General features: G+C 38.7%; 1 protein-coding gene and 1 long non-coding RNA gene across 2 annotated transcripts in view; both read left to right on the top strand.

The window, feature by feature from the left end:
- Positions 1-13,036, top strand: part of lepr (leptin receptor) — a 37,951-nt gene extending 24,915 nt beyond the window's left edge. The window contains exons 19-28 of the mRNA XM_016670794.1: positions 59-273; positions 852-997; positions 1,700-1,853; positions 3,270-3,352; positions 3,982-4,195; positions 7,742-7,945; positions 8,033-8,116; positions 8,217-8,310; positions 8,648-8,723; positions 11,260-13,036. Of these exons, the coding sequence (XP_016526280.1) occupies positions 59-273; positions 852-997; positions 1,700-1,853; positions 3,270-3,352; positions 3,982-4,195; positions 7,742-7,945; positions 8,033-8,116; positions 8,217-8,310; positions 8,648-8,723; positions 11,260-12,132 (2,143 nt within the window). The 3' untranslated portion in view covers positions 12,133-13,036. The remainder of the gene's footprint in view (positions 1-58; positions 274-851; positions 998-1,699; positions 1,854-3,269; positions 3,353-3,981; positions 4,196-7,741; positions 7,946-8,032; positions 8,117-8,216; positions 8,311-8,647; positions 8,724-11,259) is intronic.
- Positions 13,037-13,968: 932 nt separating this feature from the next.
- Positions 13,969-15,908, top strand: LOC107836082 (uncharacterized). Its single transcript, XR_001661927.1, has 2 exons — positions 13,969-14,197; positions 15,604-15,908. It is a non-coding gene; the product is annotated as an uncharacterized LOC107836082 (long non-coding RNA).
- Positions 15,909-20,369: the final 4,461 nt, after the last annotated feature.

The raw sequence follows: 20,369 nt of genomic DNA on the forward strand, positions 1-20,369 counted from the left end.
CTGCATGAAATAAAGTTAAGCCTTATTTCTCTGTTGTGTGTCTTTGTTTATTGCACAGGAGTGCCGAGATGTCATGTGACGAGATGGAGGAAAGGGTGAGAGGTGGCGAGGACGTTGGTGAGATGGGACATGAATGCATGCCAATCAAAACTACAGAGAAAGTCTGCACATTCCACCCTTTGAAGATGAATTGCTACAAACTGTGGCTTGAATTGCATACCCGCCTAGGTGTCATCAGGTGCAAACCTGTTTATGTATCACCCATAAATCATGGTAAGGGAGAAGTGTTGAAATCTGTATTTTGTAAAGGCCTATTCAATATCATTGTAAAGTTGTGAGCTTGTAATAATGAAATATTTTACATCACAACATTTTAGTTATATTTTAGAATAATTACATTATCTATTACAGCAGTTTGCTCTCGGCAACAAATTGCCAAACCAACAAAAAGGAGGAGCTGAATATGAAACGCATCCATCCCTCCCTCCCTGGACTTGACATTGTTCCTAATTCAAAGCCTGACTACTGCCACACATTGATGGTGGACTTTTGCCATCAGTGCCTATTAAATTGGCAAATTAAAATTACTAAGCACTTCAAAATTTTAAATAAAGAAAGGCATGGCATTTTGACATGAAAAATATGAATGAAAACACCTGTTTGAGCTATAAAATTTCCATTGTAAAATGAACATAAATAGCTTAATGGTTTTACATTTTCACTTTGATTTTATGCAAAGCTGGTTTTATTTGATAATTTGTTCTGCTTATCCTACAATATAAATTTATGATTTTTTTTTTTCAGTTTTACAAGATTGAGTATCTGTGTGCTTCTTCCCACTCGATCTGCAGTAAAACCTCACCCTCCCACTGATGTGACGGCAGTGAGCCGGAGCGGAGGGATCCTGAGGGTAACTTGGAAACAGCCTTCTCTGCCGGTCGAAGGCCTGCAGTGTCAGTTTCGGTACTACTTACTCGACGTTTTAGAGAAATGGAAGGTGAGCTTTTCATACTGTTTCACCAACAAAACCTCTGCATAATATTTGATATGGAGTCTTGCTGTTTACAGTTCTTAAAAATGTATTATTATTAAAGACAAATATGGTTAGAGACACCTGATTGGAAAAAGTTTGTTACCCCTTTTTTGCTGTGGAAGCAAATTTTAGATCCAACCAAAAGCTTGGAAAAAAAAATAAACTAAAGTATTAAATAATCCCTAAATTTTATCAAATGACAAAGCATAATGCTTTGGCGTTCTTCAGTTATTTGTCACCATCATTTTGATGAAACCTCTTTCCAGTTAAGTGATTGAAAATTCTTCCTGGAAATTGGACACATGCCATGAATTGTGCTCTCTTCCTGATTTACACTCATTTCCTCTCATACCTTTGGGAAACAGAAGGAGTACGTAGACAGAAAAACCAGATGACAACTTTCAATTGAAAATTTCATTCCTAAGACCAGAGCAGCTAAAGCAATTACGTTTTGTTTGTCCAGCAGTCAGTCCGCAGGCTTACAGCTCAGAAAGACATGATGGATCTTTGTGGGATTGTACAAAAATCCTTTTGGTACTGATTTGTATAACCTGTTTAACTGACATAAATTTAATCAATGAGCAAGCACCTTTTCCAGTTGTTAGAAATGTTTCTGGTTTTCCCCTATGAAAATATATATATACATATTTATATAAATCTGTGCAGTTTGAGAAGCCTGTGTGGGTTCCCTGGGCCGAGGTTGAGGTACCAGACATGTGCCAGATCTACGTGGTTCAAGTACGCTGCATGCACACCAGTGGGATCGGATACTGGAGTGAATGGAGTGAGTCTGTCCACTCCACCGCTCAAAACAGCAGAGGTAAACCCGCTTCACTGCTGAACTCAACTCTACGTAACATTTCCGTTTTTATATAATAGCATTTGAAGATAAAACAGGATTCAAATTAATCAGCACAAGCAAAGGACTGAACAACAAAAAGAGACAAAAACTGCAATCAGATATTTTGATCAGGTTTGTAAACATCTGGTCTGCTATTGCTATTGTAGGCGATTCTCCAGAAGCAACAAAAGAGTATCTTTATTTTCTGGATAAACAGAAAATCTACAAACACAGTAAAGTCCTCCAGAAACTACTGTATTTCCAATTTACTCATTTTTAAAGCCTAATTATAGCTCTGTAACTTTTTTTCTTCACTTTTTTTTTGCCCAACTGGAAAAAACAGTGTGGCATAAAACAAAATTCAATTGTTTTCTAAGAGTAAGGTGTAACTCTAAATTTCAGTTTGTGTGTTCCTACTCTATGCAGGTCAGACACTTAAAAACTCCATAATTAAATCCACAGTCGGAAAGCTGTGGCGAAGGTCATACACAGGCTCCAAATGTTGTTATACTTAAGAGAATTTGACAGGAATCTGTGTTTCCTGTCCTGTTTAAAATGTCCTTAGCCTCTTATATTACCATTCAGAATGATTAGTGCACTAACTGTTGTTTTGTTACAAAGCATGTTTACTTTACCTGTGAGGTTTCCAATGGTCAGCCAACATCTCCACATCCAGAATTAAAACAGTTATGGTTTGTGATGTGCAGTGTAACTCGGCTGGGCTCAATCATCTCATTATGAGTCACCCTTTCCATTAGTGTTTATACCCTCATCAGTCTTTCCTCAAGTATCAGATTGTCTTATTTACCTTGCCAAGGTCGTTCCAACAGTATTTCCATGACAGAGTAATGGAAAACTCTGTCATGGGTTGAAAGAGACCCAGTCTCTTTCAACTTTGATTTCTGCTTGCCCCTCGTCAGATCAAGTTTGCTGTTGTGTTCTCGATCCTGGATCTCTAGTCCCCTCATACTTCCTTTTTTAGTCCCCAAGTGCATTCCCTGCCCTGTCTTCTCTATGTATGACAAATAGAGAATAGAGCTCTATTCAAACTTTTGTATTCCGCCTCTCGGCACCAATCTTCCCACTGCATAATCAATAAACTCTCTGACCACATTCTAACCCTGAGAGAACCAGAGTTTCGGACCTCCCACAGGCTAAGGAGAGATTTTGCAAGAGAGAAGAAGACCTTTCTGGCTAATAACTTTTTATTCAATAAGATTATTCTAAGAAATGCGACCTGGCTATTGATGTTCTCATTTTTTAATGAATGTCAGAGTCTGGTTGAGAGTGGAGAGACAGCTTGCCAGTGACTGGAAAAGTCCAATTCCAGTCTAACTTCTTGGTGCATCTAAAGTAAAAAGTGTCTCATGTTAGGCTGCTGCTTCTCTTCCTCAGCTCCTGAACGTGGGCCTGATTTCTGGAGAATACGTCAAGATGACCCAGACAGAAACCAGTCCAACATCACTCTGCTGTTTGAGGTAAACAAAGCATACAGAATGGGATGTAAACATGCATTCAGCTCATGAGACAGGATGGTATACAATACTGGCTTAAGACTAGACCAGAAGAGATTTGAGCAATGATTTGGGGAAAATTAAAAGCATAGTTTAAAATAAAGGGGCTTGATTGTTTATGTATAAAACCTGATATTAACCTTATTGTGAGCTTTGCCGTTTTACTTTCTAAATTTGGCTCACATAGTAAGAAGAAAGGCTTACTTTTTTTTTTTTCAACATTTGAATAATCTTTTTTATTCTTTTGTTTGTAAATGGATCTCAAAACCCCTCCCTCATTATTATTGGGCAATCATTTTCTGGAATCACAGGTAACCCTACCTATAACCCTATAACCCTACCCTAACCCTAGCTTTCCTGCCTGGTATAGTTTTATCAAACATCTCTGTTGTTTAGGCCAAAAAGGCCACAATTGTTGATTTTACGACTGTAGGATTGGAGAACGTTGCTGCACATAGTTTTGCCTATGAAGGTATTGCTAATCATTGACAAGGTCAGAAAGTTTGAGGCCTCAGATGTTTGAGCTTCTCATTAAAATATTGATTAGAGTGTAATAGTGAGCAGCAGAATGAATCTTTTACTTTGTTTTCCAGTCTTTCTCAGCAAATTGGAATACCTACTGTGTGGATGGATTTATTGTCCAGCACCAGGCATCGAATGGATCTGTGCTGAGGAGGCAGATCGATATGGTGTCCTCCTACAGCTTTGAGTGGAATCAGGAGCTCCACATTGTGACTGTGGAAGCCTACAATAGTCTGGGGAGCTCTGTTAACAACGTCAACATGACGCTGGAGAAACAACCTAAACGTAAGAAAAAAGGAATTAACAGGACATTTCAGCAATCCCTGAGGGAATGCAATCTACTTAGTATACAACAATGAGAGGCTGAACTGTTGTGACGTTTGTCTGTTCTTGAGAAATATTTAGTCACTGTTTCACTGGAACTACTGGAACAATACAAATTCTAATTTTGTTTTTAGATGAGATCATATCAGATGATCATGTTGACTGCATTTCCAGTAAGGCTCTTGAAAATGATTTACATAATGGCTGGGCTTCATGTTCTTCTGTAGTTTATGAATTAACTACAAATTTCAAGGTTAGTTTAATATGTGATCAGGATGTGGTGTGAAAAAAGACTTTATCGTGTGAGTCTGTGCTGGTGAACACAATACTCGGATGCTGAAATGCGAATGATTTAAATAATTGAATGACATGAATGCATCATAAATACAGATTAAATATAAACTGAATCTAAAGGCACCTTTAGATATATGTATGTTACATCTGTACCTTGCATAAGGCTTTATGACAGCTGATTTATTTATGGAATCCAAAATTTCCTGTTTAGATTTTCATTTTTCTGAATTCTAAACACATTATTTCACCAAAAAAATACTCTATAGGGTTAGTACAAACAATTTCAAAAGTTTATTGAAGTAAAAACATTTAAAGAGAATATTTCTAACTTAATGTCTTTTTGAAGCCGTTAAAGCTTCAAAAAGACATTTTTTGAAGCTTTTATTTTTTATGCTAAAAAATAAACAGTCAAAACAGTAGCTCTTGTTTCATGAAACTAAAGAAAGTCTTTAAAGAAAGTCTTTAAAGAACATGTACTTAGAAGTTAAAATTCTAAAGTCTTCTCATATCACTTCAGCTAAAATATGTAGCTTTACCATGTATTTTTAAAGGAATTCTCACTGGACACATATACCTGAGGTTTTCTGTGAATGCACATCTTGCTTTGATTGAGGATCTTAGCAGAAGGAGTTGCAAATGCTAGCTTTCTTCCTCTTTGTTGTGATGTGACTTGTTGATGATTTTGATATGCAACATGTTTTCTTGCGGTTCCTGTTACTTGTATGTTAGAACACCTTGGTTGAGGTAGTTCTCGTGCTTTTGAGACTACAAAAGACCAATTGTGGTCTGTAGGAGACCTGAACCTTTAGTGAACATGCTGGATCGCAGACAAACAAGAAGATGCAGATGGCCAGTATGGTCCTTGTTTTACTGCTGTTTCACTGTCGACATCTGCGTAAAAGAGGAAAGATTAAAAAATGGACGAGGACTCTTCCTCCATCATGTCCGCCCAGCTCTTAGAGGCTCGCGGTTGATGCTTATCACCCGCCGCAAAAGCTGAAAGTGATGAGAGACACGGGTGGTCCTGGCTGTTAGCTACAGCTACTCTTAGCAGCCTTTCCAGGATTTTTTCTGGCATCGACGAGCAATGCTGGCACCCCTGAGGGTCGGCCAGCGACGCCTGAGCGTGTTTAGCGCCCATACAAACGATGCACATAGGGTGCGGGTCCCTGCCCGAAAAAGAGGCCCCGCATGACGCAGGGCACGAGCGGGATACACCCTCTTTAACCGTCGGTTCCGACCCTTTGGTGGGGGCGGGAGCCGTAGCCATGCCGAAAGCTTATTATGGCTCGTCGTAACACGTTAGATATAAAGCTGAAGATAAAGTCCGCTCGCCACGACACGTTAGCTGAACTTTACCAACTGTTTATGCTAGCGATGTACCGCTAAGCAGCTACCAAGCCCGCCTTGACGCGTTAGCTTAGCCAACAGTTACTCTGTTAATTAAAAGAGTAGCTATAAAAGCAGCCCGCCTTGACGCGATAGCTGCTTCAAACGAATAAGAAAATGCTTCTTTGGAAGCACTTACCCAGCACAGTCGAGACCTGTCCTGGTACTGCGTTCAGCGGCGTCTTCCTTTACGGAACGCCTAAGAACGGTTAAGCAGAGCCAAGCTAGCCTGAATGTGCTGAGGGAGCTTTGTTGTAGTTCTTAACACGGGGAGAAAGCGAGAATGAGTTGAGAGGGGTAGGTTGGCCGTGATATTGGATGGTGAGTGGAGCCGCAGTCACGGCTCAACCTGTCTGTCGCGGACAGACATGATGTCATTGGAGCTTCCGTAGTTGGGTCACGCTGAGGCGATTCCTATAGTGAAACAGCGAGCGAAGTTAGAAAAAGAACATGTTCTGTGGTTTTGAAATGATCTTTTGAGTAACATAGCCGGCCTGAACATTTCCAGTTAATGATAAACAGAATAGTGGGATTTCATTTATGTTGAAAATCCTGTTACATTAACAAATATGTTTTTATCTGTTTCTCTATAACATATTTACATCACTCCTACCTTTAGAAGTACATAGCAGAAAAAAAATGTACTAATACAACAAAAACAGCATCAAAATATTTACCTGTACGGATCCCATTCATAAGCCTTTATTGATGCCAAGCAGCTAATGGCATTAGCAATGTCAGTACTTTAGGTAATATTACAGAGGTGAAGTACCAGGGTGCATTTTAATAAGAGTCTACTGTGTCAGTTCCCTCCATGACGAATGGTAGTAAGTGCTTGCTGCATAGAAATAATTTTTCATTTTCCCTGAAAATGACGAAATTATTGGAAACACTGTTAAAAATGAGTCCATTAGCAACAGGTCCCAAAGAACACATGTTCCCTGTTTGTTTAATAAACCATTGTGCCTTTATTCATACAGCACTTCTCTTTCAAAAAGCCAAAAGATAAAGCTTTACATAAGATAAAAACAGGAAGCAATTAAAAATAATGAGCGGAGGACAGGGCTAAAAACAGAAATGTAAAGAAGACAAAAAAAAGTGTTTTTGAAGAGCTAAGGAAATGCAGTTTTGGACATGAAAGTGATAAAACACTAGTGGTAGACTAAAAAATTGCTACATAGATTAGATTCTAAACTCCTGGGAAGATGGTTAAGTAAATCAATACCATAAGTAATAGATCTGGACAAAGTACAGAATCACAATTGTCTTCTAAATGTCACTGTGTGCAATATTGCTATTACAAAGATAGAATCAGGCATTCATGCTCTGTACATCAATAATATTAACAAGTCAGATGGATTCTAACAGTCATTAATGCTCACACCTGATGTGTATCTGTAGTGGCTGAGATGGTAAAGCTCATGAAAAGGGGTAGGATGTTTGTAAAAGAAAATTGTCAGGAAAATGTACTTAAATCATAATTTATATAGTTCTTTTAATTTCCAACAATAGTAAATTTTTTTCTGATATTAAGCTGCCCTTATGAATAATAATCAGAGGGATAAAAGAGTGAAATGAAACTAAAATTTGCATTTGACTCAAATGTTGTAAAAATTATTTTACTGCAACAAAACAAACTAAGAAAACTTACTTCTGACTTTAAATGGCAATCTTCAAGTAAGCTTGAGTCAATTTACAAGAATTGACCCAAGTTTACCAGATCAAGTCAACCTTAACAGAAATAAACTATCTGAAGCTCCCCTTCCCTTGTTGAATGTGTCCACGAGTGTCATATGAACGTATTGTTTCCTTCCTCTACTGCAGGCCGCTGTCTCCATTCATTCCACGTTTTGGTTATAAACAGCACTTGTGTATCTCTGTCCTGGAGCCTGTTGCATATCAGCTCTGTCCCTCTCTTCATGGTGGTTCAGTGGTTCCCAAGGAAGCAGCAGGACTTTGAAGACTTTGGTCTTAGTAAAAAAACGTGGGCCAAACTGTCCTACAGCGAACCTCCTACCCAGTTACGAGGTAACCCATTGTCTGAAATCTGTGACAGTCGGCTCTCTTTGCTAACTGACCTGTAATCAATCTGCTGTTTTAATGTTTGATTTAAAGGAGATTTCTTTAGCTCAGAGGAGTACGCCTTCCACTTGTACCCTGTGTTTGCTGATGGAGAAGGAGAACCAGTTGTTACAATAGGTATATTCTTTGTTTCCACTTCGGTATCGAATGCAACATCAAATGCCTGCATGGAAATTTTATTATTTAGTAACTGATATAAGTTTTCATTTTATCACAGTTAAGACAGGAAATCCTCCAGCTTACATGATGCTGATGTTCATCTCCCTCCTCTGCATTGCCGTGTTTGTGACCCTGGTTCTCTCCCAAAACCAGTAAGATCTTGTTTTAGTAACAATGATCTTTGAAAATATTTATGTTCTGATGTGGGTGTTAATTGCAGATCAGTGTAAACAGAATCTCTCTCTCTGGCAGTCACCTGTAAGAAATGATAAATGATGTTAATCTGCGCTGTGTGGTCTAATTGAGGTCCCCGACAGACTGTCTAGGAAAATTTAGAAGCGTGACATTTAAGAGGTTAAGGGGTGTAATTACATTTGATGTTTACTGATCAGAGGAGAAGGAGTCAGGCAGGTGAGTGGAATGGAGAAGAAGTCCATTGATGCGGGAATCCACCTAAATGTTTTTTTTTGTTTTTTTGTGTGTTTGCAGGATGAAAAAATTTGTGTGGAAAGATGTTCCAAACCCGAACAAGTGCTCATGGGCAAAAGGAGTAGACTTTAAAACGGTAAAGGAACCATCTGAGGAAGGAAATCTCTTGCCTTACCAGATTCTACAAAGTTTTGCAGTGATTATAAAGAATTCTAAAAAAAAAACTGCACAAAATGGCTGAATAAGATTTAATTTGTGCATGTTTTAGATGTCTAGATAAGGTTAAATCATCAGAACAACATGACAACTGCTGTCAAATGATGAATCCATTCCCACTTTCCAAGATTAGCCACTTAATCCTGTGTAAGTGTCAGCATATTTTAATAATTAAGACATGACTTAATCCAATTCTGGTCAATCATTCTCCTTCCAGCTCCTCTGAAAAGGTCACCAAACATGGTCTCCTTTGCCAGCAGCAGCATAAAAAGAGATCTGCTTGGACTTGGCAGACTGAACACCTTTAAAAATCACATCCTTTTGTGCACTTGCTGATAAGTGGCTTATAAAGATAAAACACTTTTAAATCATATCATTATCATCACTGTTATCATTAATATCAGTGTTGATTTAGATGATTTAGAGTCCTAGAATAAGTTGCACAGGGTGAGCAGCTCTACCATATTCCTTGCAGTTTATTTATTTCTTAGTTTCTTCATTCCTGCAGCTGAAACAGCTGCTAAAATGACGTTTTTTATTTTATTTTATTTTTTTTGTTTGTTTGTTTTTTTATTTTATGCTGTCCAGCTGGAGGAATTTTTGCAGTTACTTTTGGGCAGTTGTTCTGATTCATTACCATAGTAATGAGGTATGTTTTATAACAGGAGGATATTTAATGACATCTTAAAAGTTTAGACAGACAAAGTATCAGGAAAGCAGCAGTAGATGGTTGATGATCATATCCCTGTCTCTCGACGGCTGAAGAGTGGTAGTAAAAGCAAAGGACTGGTATTAGCAATGCTTGTCAACAACAAGTTGTGAAATCTACTGTATAATATTGTTTATGCAGGACAGATATTGAATTGTTAATTTTTGATTTCCATCAATTATGAAATTCCAAGTGCATTTGCTAGGATTGTGTTAGCAACAGTATACAATGCCAGTTCTGCTTGTAATGTCATCAACTCTGGGTCTTTAAGAAAGAGACACAACACCCTCATACATTCGTAACAATATCTGAAGATTTGAACTATTGCTTGCTCTCTGTTGACACTTTAACTGCTCTAATAGGGAAAACGAAACGAATTTGCTCTTTCAACATTTTCATGATCCTTATGTCTTGGTTGAAAAATGGCTTATTGATAAAGCATTCCATAAACTCGTGTTTCTAAGCTTGATGAATAAACCTCTCATTTAGATTTTTGTCATTTTTTCACTTCCCATGAAAAGATCATCAAAGGAAGTTGACAAAATCCTGCTTAGTTGTTTTGATGCCACAAACTAGGATGTGTTCTGCCAGCCACATGGAGCCAATGCTGTGACTGGGTGTGCTTGTAAACTCCTCTGTGGACAATGTCATCCCTACAGTAATGGAAAATTTAACTTTGTAGTTCCTTATATGCACTTAAAAGTTAATTACTAGGTAAAATAGAACAGAGTGTGTCTGCTAGACATTACCAAAGTGGTGTAACTTGGAGCCTTGCTTCAGCTGTTGGTATGTTGAGGTCATCTTAAGGAGTGGGAAAATGATGAGTGGTTTCAAAAACAGAGTATAAATTTTGTGTCTGCCTGTAAGCAGCCAGAGCTCTGCAGAACATTCTTTGTTATAACAAGATTTAATGAAACTCTCAAAGACAAAAGGATTCAGTTCTCCTCGCCCTATTTAACATAAAACTCCATAACGCATAGCTAAACATTGAGATGCTTCCTCAGTAGCAAACCTTGGGCCACCAGTGAAGGAATCGGTTACCAAGGGAGGGAGGCGGGGAATATTTGAAGAGCTTTCAAAAGCAAATTATGAGACAAAAATTAGAGATAGCATGCATGGAGGAGCATTTCCATCAAAACAATATACAAGATGTGTGGTCAGAGGTGAAGAAGAAGCTGCGAGTAGAGAGAAAATCAGCTTGACAGAAGTCTGGACAGACTGACGCATTCTTTAAAAGGTTCAGTTTAGGAACAGAGTCACCATCTCTCACCCGGCACCACCAAAACAGACGTCCCACACTGACTTGACCAACAATGTTTTTGTCACAATTCAAATGATTTATCTTTATGAAACCTGCTTCTTCACCATTGTTGTGAGTGAGAAAGAGAGAGAGAAATAAGCATTTATATTTTTTGCATTTCTAAGTATTTCTTCTTTATTCCTACCAAAAATACTTATAATTGACAATTTTATATCTTCCTTACTGGTTAGAATGTGTCTCCAAATTTTTATTGCATGTCTTTATGTGTGTCCAGGTTTTAATGCAACTGTTCCTATCATTGGGGAGAACAGTGTGATAGAAAACACACATTGTTCTCAGTTGCTGAAGCTTACCACACCCAAGTAGCATGGATTTTAACCCTGTGTTTTTTTTTATTTGTTGTAATACTGTTTACATCTCAAACAAGTTTAGTTATGAAATGTAAAATATCTTTCTCTTCCTAAAGTGCATTTCTTACTTCTCCAGATTGATGGCTTTGAGTACCTGTTCCGACCTCCAGAGGGTCTTCAAGCCTCTCCGCTGCCTCCTGAGAAGATCTCAAAAGTTACTGTTGTGAATAAAACTCTGACAAAGGCCTTTGTCCAAACCCCAACACTCTTGGCTCCTCCCTCTGTTGTTGCTTCAACTAACTCCTTCCTGCCTTGTTTGAACCCAAGGACTGGCCAGTTGCTGGAGTGTGAAATGGCCCTTGGTGGCGACACTAGTCCAGATCCCTTAACTACTTCAGACATAACCATAAATAAGCTACAACCAGCCAATGCCTTGGTGGAGCAGAGTTCAGCAACCACTAACAGCTCAGCCCAGTCTTCGGTCACATACTCCAAAGTCCTACACACTGATACAAATCCAGATCATCCACCTCTTCATCTCCACTACAAGGAGGGAAGTAGGAGCAGCTACAGTGACGAGGGAAACTTCTCAGCCAACAACTCAGATACCTCTGAAACTTTCCCTGGTGGACTGTGGGAAGTTGACAGCTATCATGGTACAGAATCGGATGATCCAAGGCGATCCTACTCCTACAACTCTGAAAAAGAGCTTTCTGAAGTGTCAGAGCAAGAAGACGACTTAGATGTGGGTCAAAAGAAGGCCTTGCACTATCTCGACATTGGACATCCACCAGAGGATGAGGAAAATGAGGAGGAGGAGTCACAGACTGAGCTTCTGAAAAGCGCACATTTGATCAGAGAGGACTGTTCTGCAGAGTTGTATCCTTTGCTCAATCCAGATGACTCAACGGATCCCAAGACGCTGGTGCAAGTGTCGACTTGTAGTTTTTCCTCTCTGTATATGCCTCAGTATAGGAAGCCTGACGTAAATCACATCCCACACACATGACAGCAAACGTTAGCTCTCATCAAAACATGTGCCATTGTGAAAGAGTCGTGCTTTGCCATTTAACACAGGGTTTCTGCTCTGCAACAGCCTGTGAAAAATGAGTAGGAACCCTGTTACCAAAGTCAGTCATTCATCCTGTGTGCACTTTGTAAGCAAAGAAAGTTGATATTTGTGGTGCAACAAAAGATGCCAAAACGGCACACTTCTCATGGAAAAAAAGAATTTCTTCATCTATTTCATTCTCTACTGGGGTTTAAATTGGATATTCCTGTCTGTAAATCAAAGTTGATCAATATTGGTGACTGATACAGAAGTTTTTCTTTAAAAAAATCTTAAGTTTAAGATTGCAAAAGAAAGGTTTCAGATAGAAGGGGTTTACGTTTAGTAAAAAGTTTACAGTCATTTAATAACGGTCTGAAATAAAGTCTGTGTTGATTTTTTTTCTTATCCTTTTCAATTTGTTCAACTTAAAGTTTGCTTCAGAGAGAGCTGCACAGAGCCATAGAAAGCCCATGTTGTGCCTCTTTTGGCTTCCTTAAAGCACATTTGACACCGAAAAGGAGAAAAACATCCAAAATCTTGAAAATGTGAGTTACTACAGGTCATTTTTGTGGCCATTTTTGTTCAGTTATTGGCAGCTTATGCATTTATTCCCCATATTGACTGAACCACATGCTAAGTTTAACTATTTGTGTATTTTGTGTCGTAATGTATTTGGGGTTTGGTTTAAATATGTGAACAATGTAATATTTTTCTTGAACGTTGAAATTTGTTAAAGACAAACGAATGTTTTGATCTACTTAAGATGGATATAAAAATATTGTAAATATAGAAAATTGAATCACTGTAAATCTTTATGGAGATGTTCTGTCTATTTTTCATTGTGACAATAAAGAATGTATTGCGCATCTGTTCAGCAGAGACTAAAGTAAACTTTTTTTTTTTAAGTTTTGAGGGGAAACTATACTTATGGGTCTCCTCAACTTATTTGAGCTAAAAAAAAGACACTTAAAATACTGTCAACTCAAAAAAGTGGAAAACTGATTTAAAAACATCTTCTAGAGACAGCCAAGTATAAATCTGATGCATAAAACGTGAGACAATCCCAGAGTTTGGCTTTTATAAATCCATTTGGGTTTCTACTGATTCTAAAAAAGCCAAAGCTCTTAAAAAAACACCCAGGTATTTTTTGGCAATAAGGTAACATTTTTTTTGGTGTCTGGAAATGACCCATTTCAAAAACTCACAAAATGTAATGTCACAAATAATCAGGCACTGCCCCTCACCTAGCAACACTAATGAAGCCTAGGATGTCACCCAGCAACCGCTGCAAAGCCCAGTCTGTCACCCAGCAACCCAAGCTGAGCCACAGGATGCTTGGCCAGCTGCTTTTACAACTGTATGCGCTGTACAATGACTGCTGGAAAGGACAAGTGTTTTGTTGACTTATCATTCAGAAACTACTTCCTGCATTCTTGTTGGTTGTGGAGGAGGTTCTTCTGCTTTTCAAAGATGTACGGCTGTATAATTGAGCATCTGTTTGCAGCCATTTTCAAGTGGGAGCGTAAATGTTGAGTTGGACAAGCAGCAACTTATTTGGATTTAAAGGAACAAGGGGCCCCAAACAGCTCGCTCTGGAAGGAGCTCAAAGAAGGTAGAACTGAGCAGACTAAAATCTCATTAGCTAGGAGTGATTTTGTGCAAAAAATGTAATGAACATGTTTTATAGACTTGTTCAAGGAAGCATCATAGGTCACCTTCAAAACAGGGGTGTTCAAAGTTGGTCCTCAAGAGCAGACGTTCAGCGTGTTTTAGTTGTCAGCCCTGGTGGTAGTCACTACCTCCTCAGAATGTCAATGTTCTGCAAAATCCTGCGAACGAGCCATCATTTGATCCAGGTGTGTTGAACCAGGGAGAGAACTAAAACATGCATGGCTCTGGCCTTTGAGGACCCTTCTATTACTAATACTAATCCATTACATCATGAATCACTACAAGTAGGAAGTGCTGGGCTGACCCCTGTCATACATCTGTCCTAGATGTTGGGAGAAAAGGACAAACTATGGTGATTATATACAAGAAATGTTACCAAAGAAATGTTTCACCAGAAATAGAACTTTAACAGAAGACATTTTCAAATTAACTGATGATTCAGAGTGTTAAATTTAAAGAAAATATATGCTTGGACTTAAACTGTAACGAAATGCTATCACAAGCAGCAACCCAGGGATATTTTGTGCAGCAAATTTATAGTTGCAATTATGAACAATTATAAAATTAGATAGCATGAATTATGAATATGTTTAAGGAACAAGTGGTGAAAAAATACATACTCAACCACTTCATCACATTGCTTGTACCAAGAAAGTATTTTATCCTGAACACCTGACAGTGCTGAGTTAATTAGAAATTGTGATAAAATTCACTAAAGCTTGAAATGACTTAAAATTACATATTCATTTGCATATTAATTTGTTAGAATGATCACAAAATAATTGCAGAAGGTTTGAACGTGTTCAGAGCAAAACAACTATAATCATTACTGCAGCAAGTTTCTTCCAGCAGCAATAATGTACCGCCACCTTGTGGCTGCAGTTAGTTAATATACCTTAAAGGCATCAGTATCTGTGCAAGGCGTGTTGTTCAGCAAAATACACACTAAATCATATATCTAAATTATAAACACCCTTTTAGCATCCATTTTTGAATCAAAGTTCCACAAAACAAAACCACACAGACGGCAATAAATTATAATTTATGGAGCTATGTTTGGGTTTGTATTTTATTTTTGTTTGTTTCAAAGAATTTGTTGAACTTAGACAATCAACAACTTAAAAATGAAACTTAAAATCTTGGCATTGAGTGGCAAGATAATGACACTCCCCAAAGTTTTACATTTCATTTCAATTCAGGTTTCTGATCCCCATTTAGCTTCACATAAGGGTGATGCAGTGGAAATGTTAAGTGTCATCAAACATAGAGAAATTATAAAAATTATCTGGGAAATCATTTTTAAAAAATTAAAGTTTATTTGAGCAACAAGGTAGTTTAGTGCTTTACACCATAAAAAGTCATAAAGTTACCAATTGTGAAACAAACAATAAACATTACATTTTATCAATGAAGTTAATCAAATTACATCATAAAAACATCATATTTACCATTTGTAACCATTTCTATATACCATTTGAGACCTACAAATAAACACCCACAAAAGGAACCTAAGAATGGCAGAGTTATTTAAAGCACTATTAACTAGCAATATTAAATTAAATGTCTGTAATTTATAAACCGTTTTCAGACGTTTCTCAGCAGTTAGAATAAAGAAATCACAAAAAGAAGTGAAACAGTGAATGATTTCAATTTTGATCATATTTTTTTATTTACAAAAATTGCAAAAGAGCAGCAGAAACAAAGATTTCCAAATGTAAAATCTATTAGCCACAACAGATAACGTGACTTCGTTTGCAGTCTTCAGCCACAAGGGGGCAGAAAAGCATCACCAGCCGAGTTTGTAAGCGTCATTTCAATGATGTCAGGGGAGAACGTGGTTCCAGGCTCTGTCTTGTGTTTGCCATAGAAGGACATGGTGGTGAGAAGTGTTGCTGCCTTTGGCAAAGAGAAGCTACAAATCACAGAGGCTGGATGCCTGACAGAAAGCTGCAGAATCAGATACAACAGAGAAAAACTGAGGTTATGTTTTTGCTAATGTGCTGAAATGTCATCCATGATGAGGACATTTTAGTATTGTTGTTTTTAGTTCAAGATTTAATGATCGAAAAAGTCACTTCAGGCCATATTCCCTGAAGAGGCCAGGGATGGTATCTCATGACTAACCTGGCAAAGAAACATTTAGTGGACGTCTGTCCTCCTTTGGGATTTCTGTTCACTCTGAGATCTATCCATAAAGTGACATTTTGCAGAATAGTTCAAGTTCCATCAGATTTGATGGAGGATAAAAGCTGTAGCCATTTCAGTAATTGCAGTAGCATGTGTGTGTTTACTTATCCATTTCTTTAACATGTGTAACATTTTGGTTTTGTTTAGTACCCTCCTTTTCTGTTTATGATGTTTTTGTTTCCTTATTCAAAGTTTTCCTTTATAAATCCATTTTTTCTTTTCCCTCAAGAGGCAATGCCTATTACCACGTTGTAAATTAATTTCTTCTGCCTGGTTAGGCAAATACTTCACAAAGAAAAAAAAATAAAACATACATTTTCAAGTCTTGCTACAGCTGTACATATTGCATCTAAAGTTGTAGTTACAGATCTGAATAATTGAATTCACTGCTGCAAACAGCAAAAGAGCAAATTCCTCTTGTAATTGTCTGTTTGGTCTTCACAGACTTAGTGTGTGAGTGCTAATAAAGCAATCAAAACATTTGAAAAGCAATCAAAGCATTGAGCTGAAAGATGCTTAGAAATATTTTTGTAAGATGCTGTATGTACATTTGTATTTGATCAGACTTGTACTAAGAAATTGCTTGTATGGACTCATAGTGCAGTGCAGAACAAAGGGTAAATGGGTAAATGTTCTCAAGAAAATTGTTTATGGCAATATTATGAATATTATCCAAAGGTAATTTCAAGTATTCTGGTGGATGAATTTAATGGTTAAATGTTTTTTATTTTTGTAAACAAATCCACATGGCTGGATGAAGTAAAACTCACCAATTCAGTTTAAAATGAATCAGAATTATAATCTGAAACTCTTTCCATGGAGCCTCACTCATCAAGCCAAAAAAAAAGGAAAACAAACAAGAAGCTTGATGCTGCTGATCCCTCACTGATCTCCTGGCATTAACGGTGCAGCAGCCATGGGGGGGGGAGGGGTCGCAGCTACAGATGCTGCTCCATGTTGGCTTTGAAGGCCTTAACAACTGGGGTCAAGGTCAGGTTGTGTGCTTGTTCACTCCAAACCTCAAGCAAAGGGAAATGAGAAAAAACTCCTTGAGCTCAATTCAGATTCATACCTGGATTTATGCTACAGTCAAAAGCAGAGGAGAGGGGTGAGGAGGGTGAGTGAGAACTGCTCTCCTGACACGAGTGTCAAGAGAGAACCGATTCCTGACACCAGAGCGGTTCTCGCTCTGGTGTCACCAGGTGTCAGCGAGACCCGCCGCCACCTGGTGTCAGGACGGAGCGCCGCTGCCACCTGGTGTCAGGAGGGAGAGCCGCCGCCACCTGGTGTCAGGATGGTCAGCCTCCGCCACCTGGTGTCAGGATGACAAGCCTCCGCCACCTGGTGTCAAGATGGAGAGCCGCTGCCACCTGGTGTCAGGAGCGAGAGCCGCTGCCACCTGGTGTCAGGAGGGAGAGCCGCCGACACCTGGTACCTGGTGTCAGGATGGACAGCCTCCGCCACCTGGTGTCAGGATGACAAGCCTCCGCCACCTGGTGTCAGGATGGAGAGCCGCTGCCACCTGGTGTCAGGATGGAGAGCCGCTGCCACCTGGTGTCAGGATGGAGAGCCGCTGCCACCTGGTGTCAGGGGGTGGGTTTGGCTTGTACTTGGTTATATTTAGGTTTTACAGGAATGTGATCTTCCTGTAATTTGCAATTCTTGGTCAGCTTAGTTGAAGGAGCATTTATCATTTAAGGGAGAGTTTAGTGCAAGAAGAGAGAAAAATCTGAATCCACAGTAAAAAAAATAAAAATAAAAGTATTATTTACTGCAGGTGGAGCAGAGCTGAGTAAACAGAGCAACAGGGTTCAAGGTCTTTTACTGGATAAAAACTGGATATCAACAGAGCTTCTACTGACCTGTGAGACCTTTTCCTGGGGCCGTTTCTCTACTGGGGGCTACCCAGTTTTTAACTTTTTTATTTATTTATTTTTGTATTTTTTAATAGAATTCCATGTTGTCATCTCACTCTACAACTCTGAGAGGATTGTAAATATACTACCTGTGTCTCCTGAATAGTTCCCTTTTTATTTAAGTTTTTTTCTAGAGGAATCTCCCAATATAAAACTGCATTATTCCTCAAGCAATCCAATATCCTGAATGCATTTACCTCTATATTGACCTGATCCAAGGTCATTATAAGGTTTTCAAACTAGAACAAGTGATTGAATGTTATACTTTCTAAGCATCTTAGTGATTGCATTGCACAAATATCAAGAAAAACATTGCAATGCATAAATGACATTCCTGAAATCGTTAATGTTGCAACAGTGAATGTTTCTTATTAAAGGTCATCTTTGACCTTCATCTTTTCTGCATATCTGCAAGAGTGAGAATTTCCCTCAGCCCTCATGGAAAACCTGATTTGTCCATTTGTTCTTAGAGAAAATGTGAGAGTCTTTTAAAACAACCCAGGGCAGCCTAGTTAGTTGTTAGTGGGTCAAATGTATGAAATGCCTCCGGATCAGTCAGTATGTGTGCCACAAAGCTCACTTGTCTCCGGCTAACACAGTGAAAGGCTGTCAGCTGAATGCCCACCCTGTTTACTCTGACACTCAGTTAAGCCTAATTGGTATGGGGTCCACTGCTAAAATGTGGCAAAGCAAAAGCCCAGCCCTCTGTGCACTCCTGCGGCATTTTCTGGCTGCTGCTTCAGGATGTATTCCATTGATCCTGACAACCAAAGTAGCTTTAATGCCAAGAGGCTGATCGTTTTTTTTTATCTATTTGAAGATAATCATTTGATTTACTCTTCATCTAACATGTACAAGCCTATTGCTAATGTCCCATGGGACAGAGGAGAGTGGTGGTATGGATCCATCACCATGAGAACTATGGATCCACATATGTGCAAATGGAAGGAAAAAACATTCCCATACGCTGTGTAGGCAGTATTAGAGACCAGAAGGTTGTTTGTGAAGCATTAGCAGTGATCCCTGGAGTCCCATACAGTTGTCTTCAGTAAAACCAGATAAATTCCTCTAAACAAAGTTTCCAAAGAATGTAAAACTTGAATGTCTAGAAGCAAGAAAAAAAATGTAATCCTGTAAGCTCCTGTGGTATCTTATATTTTGAGATGAGTTTGTCATAAAACTGTAATCAGATTTATTCATTATAATTTAGTTTTGTAAAAATAGGCTACATTTTTTTCTGCTTTGTTTTTACGGTTTGTGCCTCCATTTTGAGTGGTAAACGAGATTATGCAACACTGACCTTATAGAGGAAACCAGTCAAATATAGCAAAAGAGGTAGTGTCACCCACTGCTCTCACTGTTGTTACCGATCCCCCTTCTGGACAGATTTGTCTGTTTACCTTAACTTTCCAGCGTTTTTCCATTCATAAATGTCTCAAAGAAGTTGGCACTAAATAGTAGCAATGCCAACAACCTGTAGGGTCGATGTCATTGCAACAACCCTGCAATTCTGAACACAGTCACAATGGCACAAAACAGATGGCTTCATTTAGACCCCACCACTGTGTCGCCGTATAGGAGCTAAATCAACATTTCCCGAAATGCTGACCTCTACTGACCTTGACCCACACTGGATCATATCACTTGGTGGGAACGCTGCGGCCCAGTTCTGCCCTTTTTGTTTGTTTCTCTATGCGTCCCACAGTCTGAAGACCTCTGCAGCGAAAACACTCGGTGCTATCGACAACATGGGATGCTCCGTCCTCTGGGAAGGTTCTGATAGACTGTTGGAGGATTCATGTTGTTGTTGATGTAAGGAGAAAGATGATATATCAGGGAATCTATAAGGAGCCTTGAAAATTCCACAAAAGGCTAAAATAATAAATTAACAAGTGATCTTATTTTTAAAAAAATCCAAATTCTATTTATCTGCTTCAGTAACATTAAAAATCTTCACCTGATCTATTCAACCACTCGAAACAGAAAAAAACTGACTTTCTCTATTTGTTTCTCTGGGATGGACCGCCAAGCATAAGCAGGAAAAATAAAGCAACACAAAAGACATTAAGGTAAAAGACAGCTCAAGTGCATTGGCACTGCAGCCTGTGGTGGTTTCCTGTGCAATTTTAGAAGACCCAAAGTATTTTGAGCAGCTGCTGTCATGATATGGAGCAGTACTAAAACACATTAGTGGTGCAGTGTGGCTGGAGTCTGTGGTTCATTATAGCCAGGAACCATAACGTGACTGGATGGCTGACAAAACAGCCGTCAGTGGCTATGTTTTCACTGGACACAAACAGAGACTAGCAGTCTAAATGTGAGAGCTTCATGTTCAGAGTAAGTCAAGGGCTTATTTAAATGGGAACATTTGTTACCTTGCTCACTCAATTCTCCAAACAATATTTTCTGTCTAACCTAATA

Source organism: Poecilia formosa, unplaced genomic scaffold, assembly GCF_000485575.1.
Source record: "Poecilia formosa unplaced genomic scaffold, Poecilia_formosa-5.1.2 Scaffold38, whole genome shotgun sequence".
In the NCBI taxonomy this organism is placed as follows: domain Eukaryota; kingdom Metazoa; phylum Chordata; class Actinopteri; order Cyprinodontiformes; family Poeciliidae; genus Poecilia; species Poecilia formosa.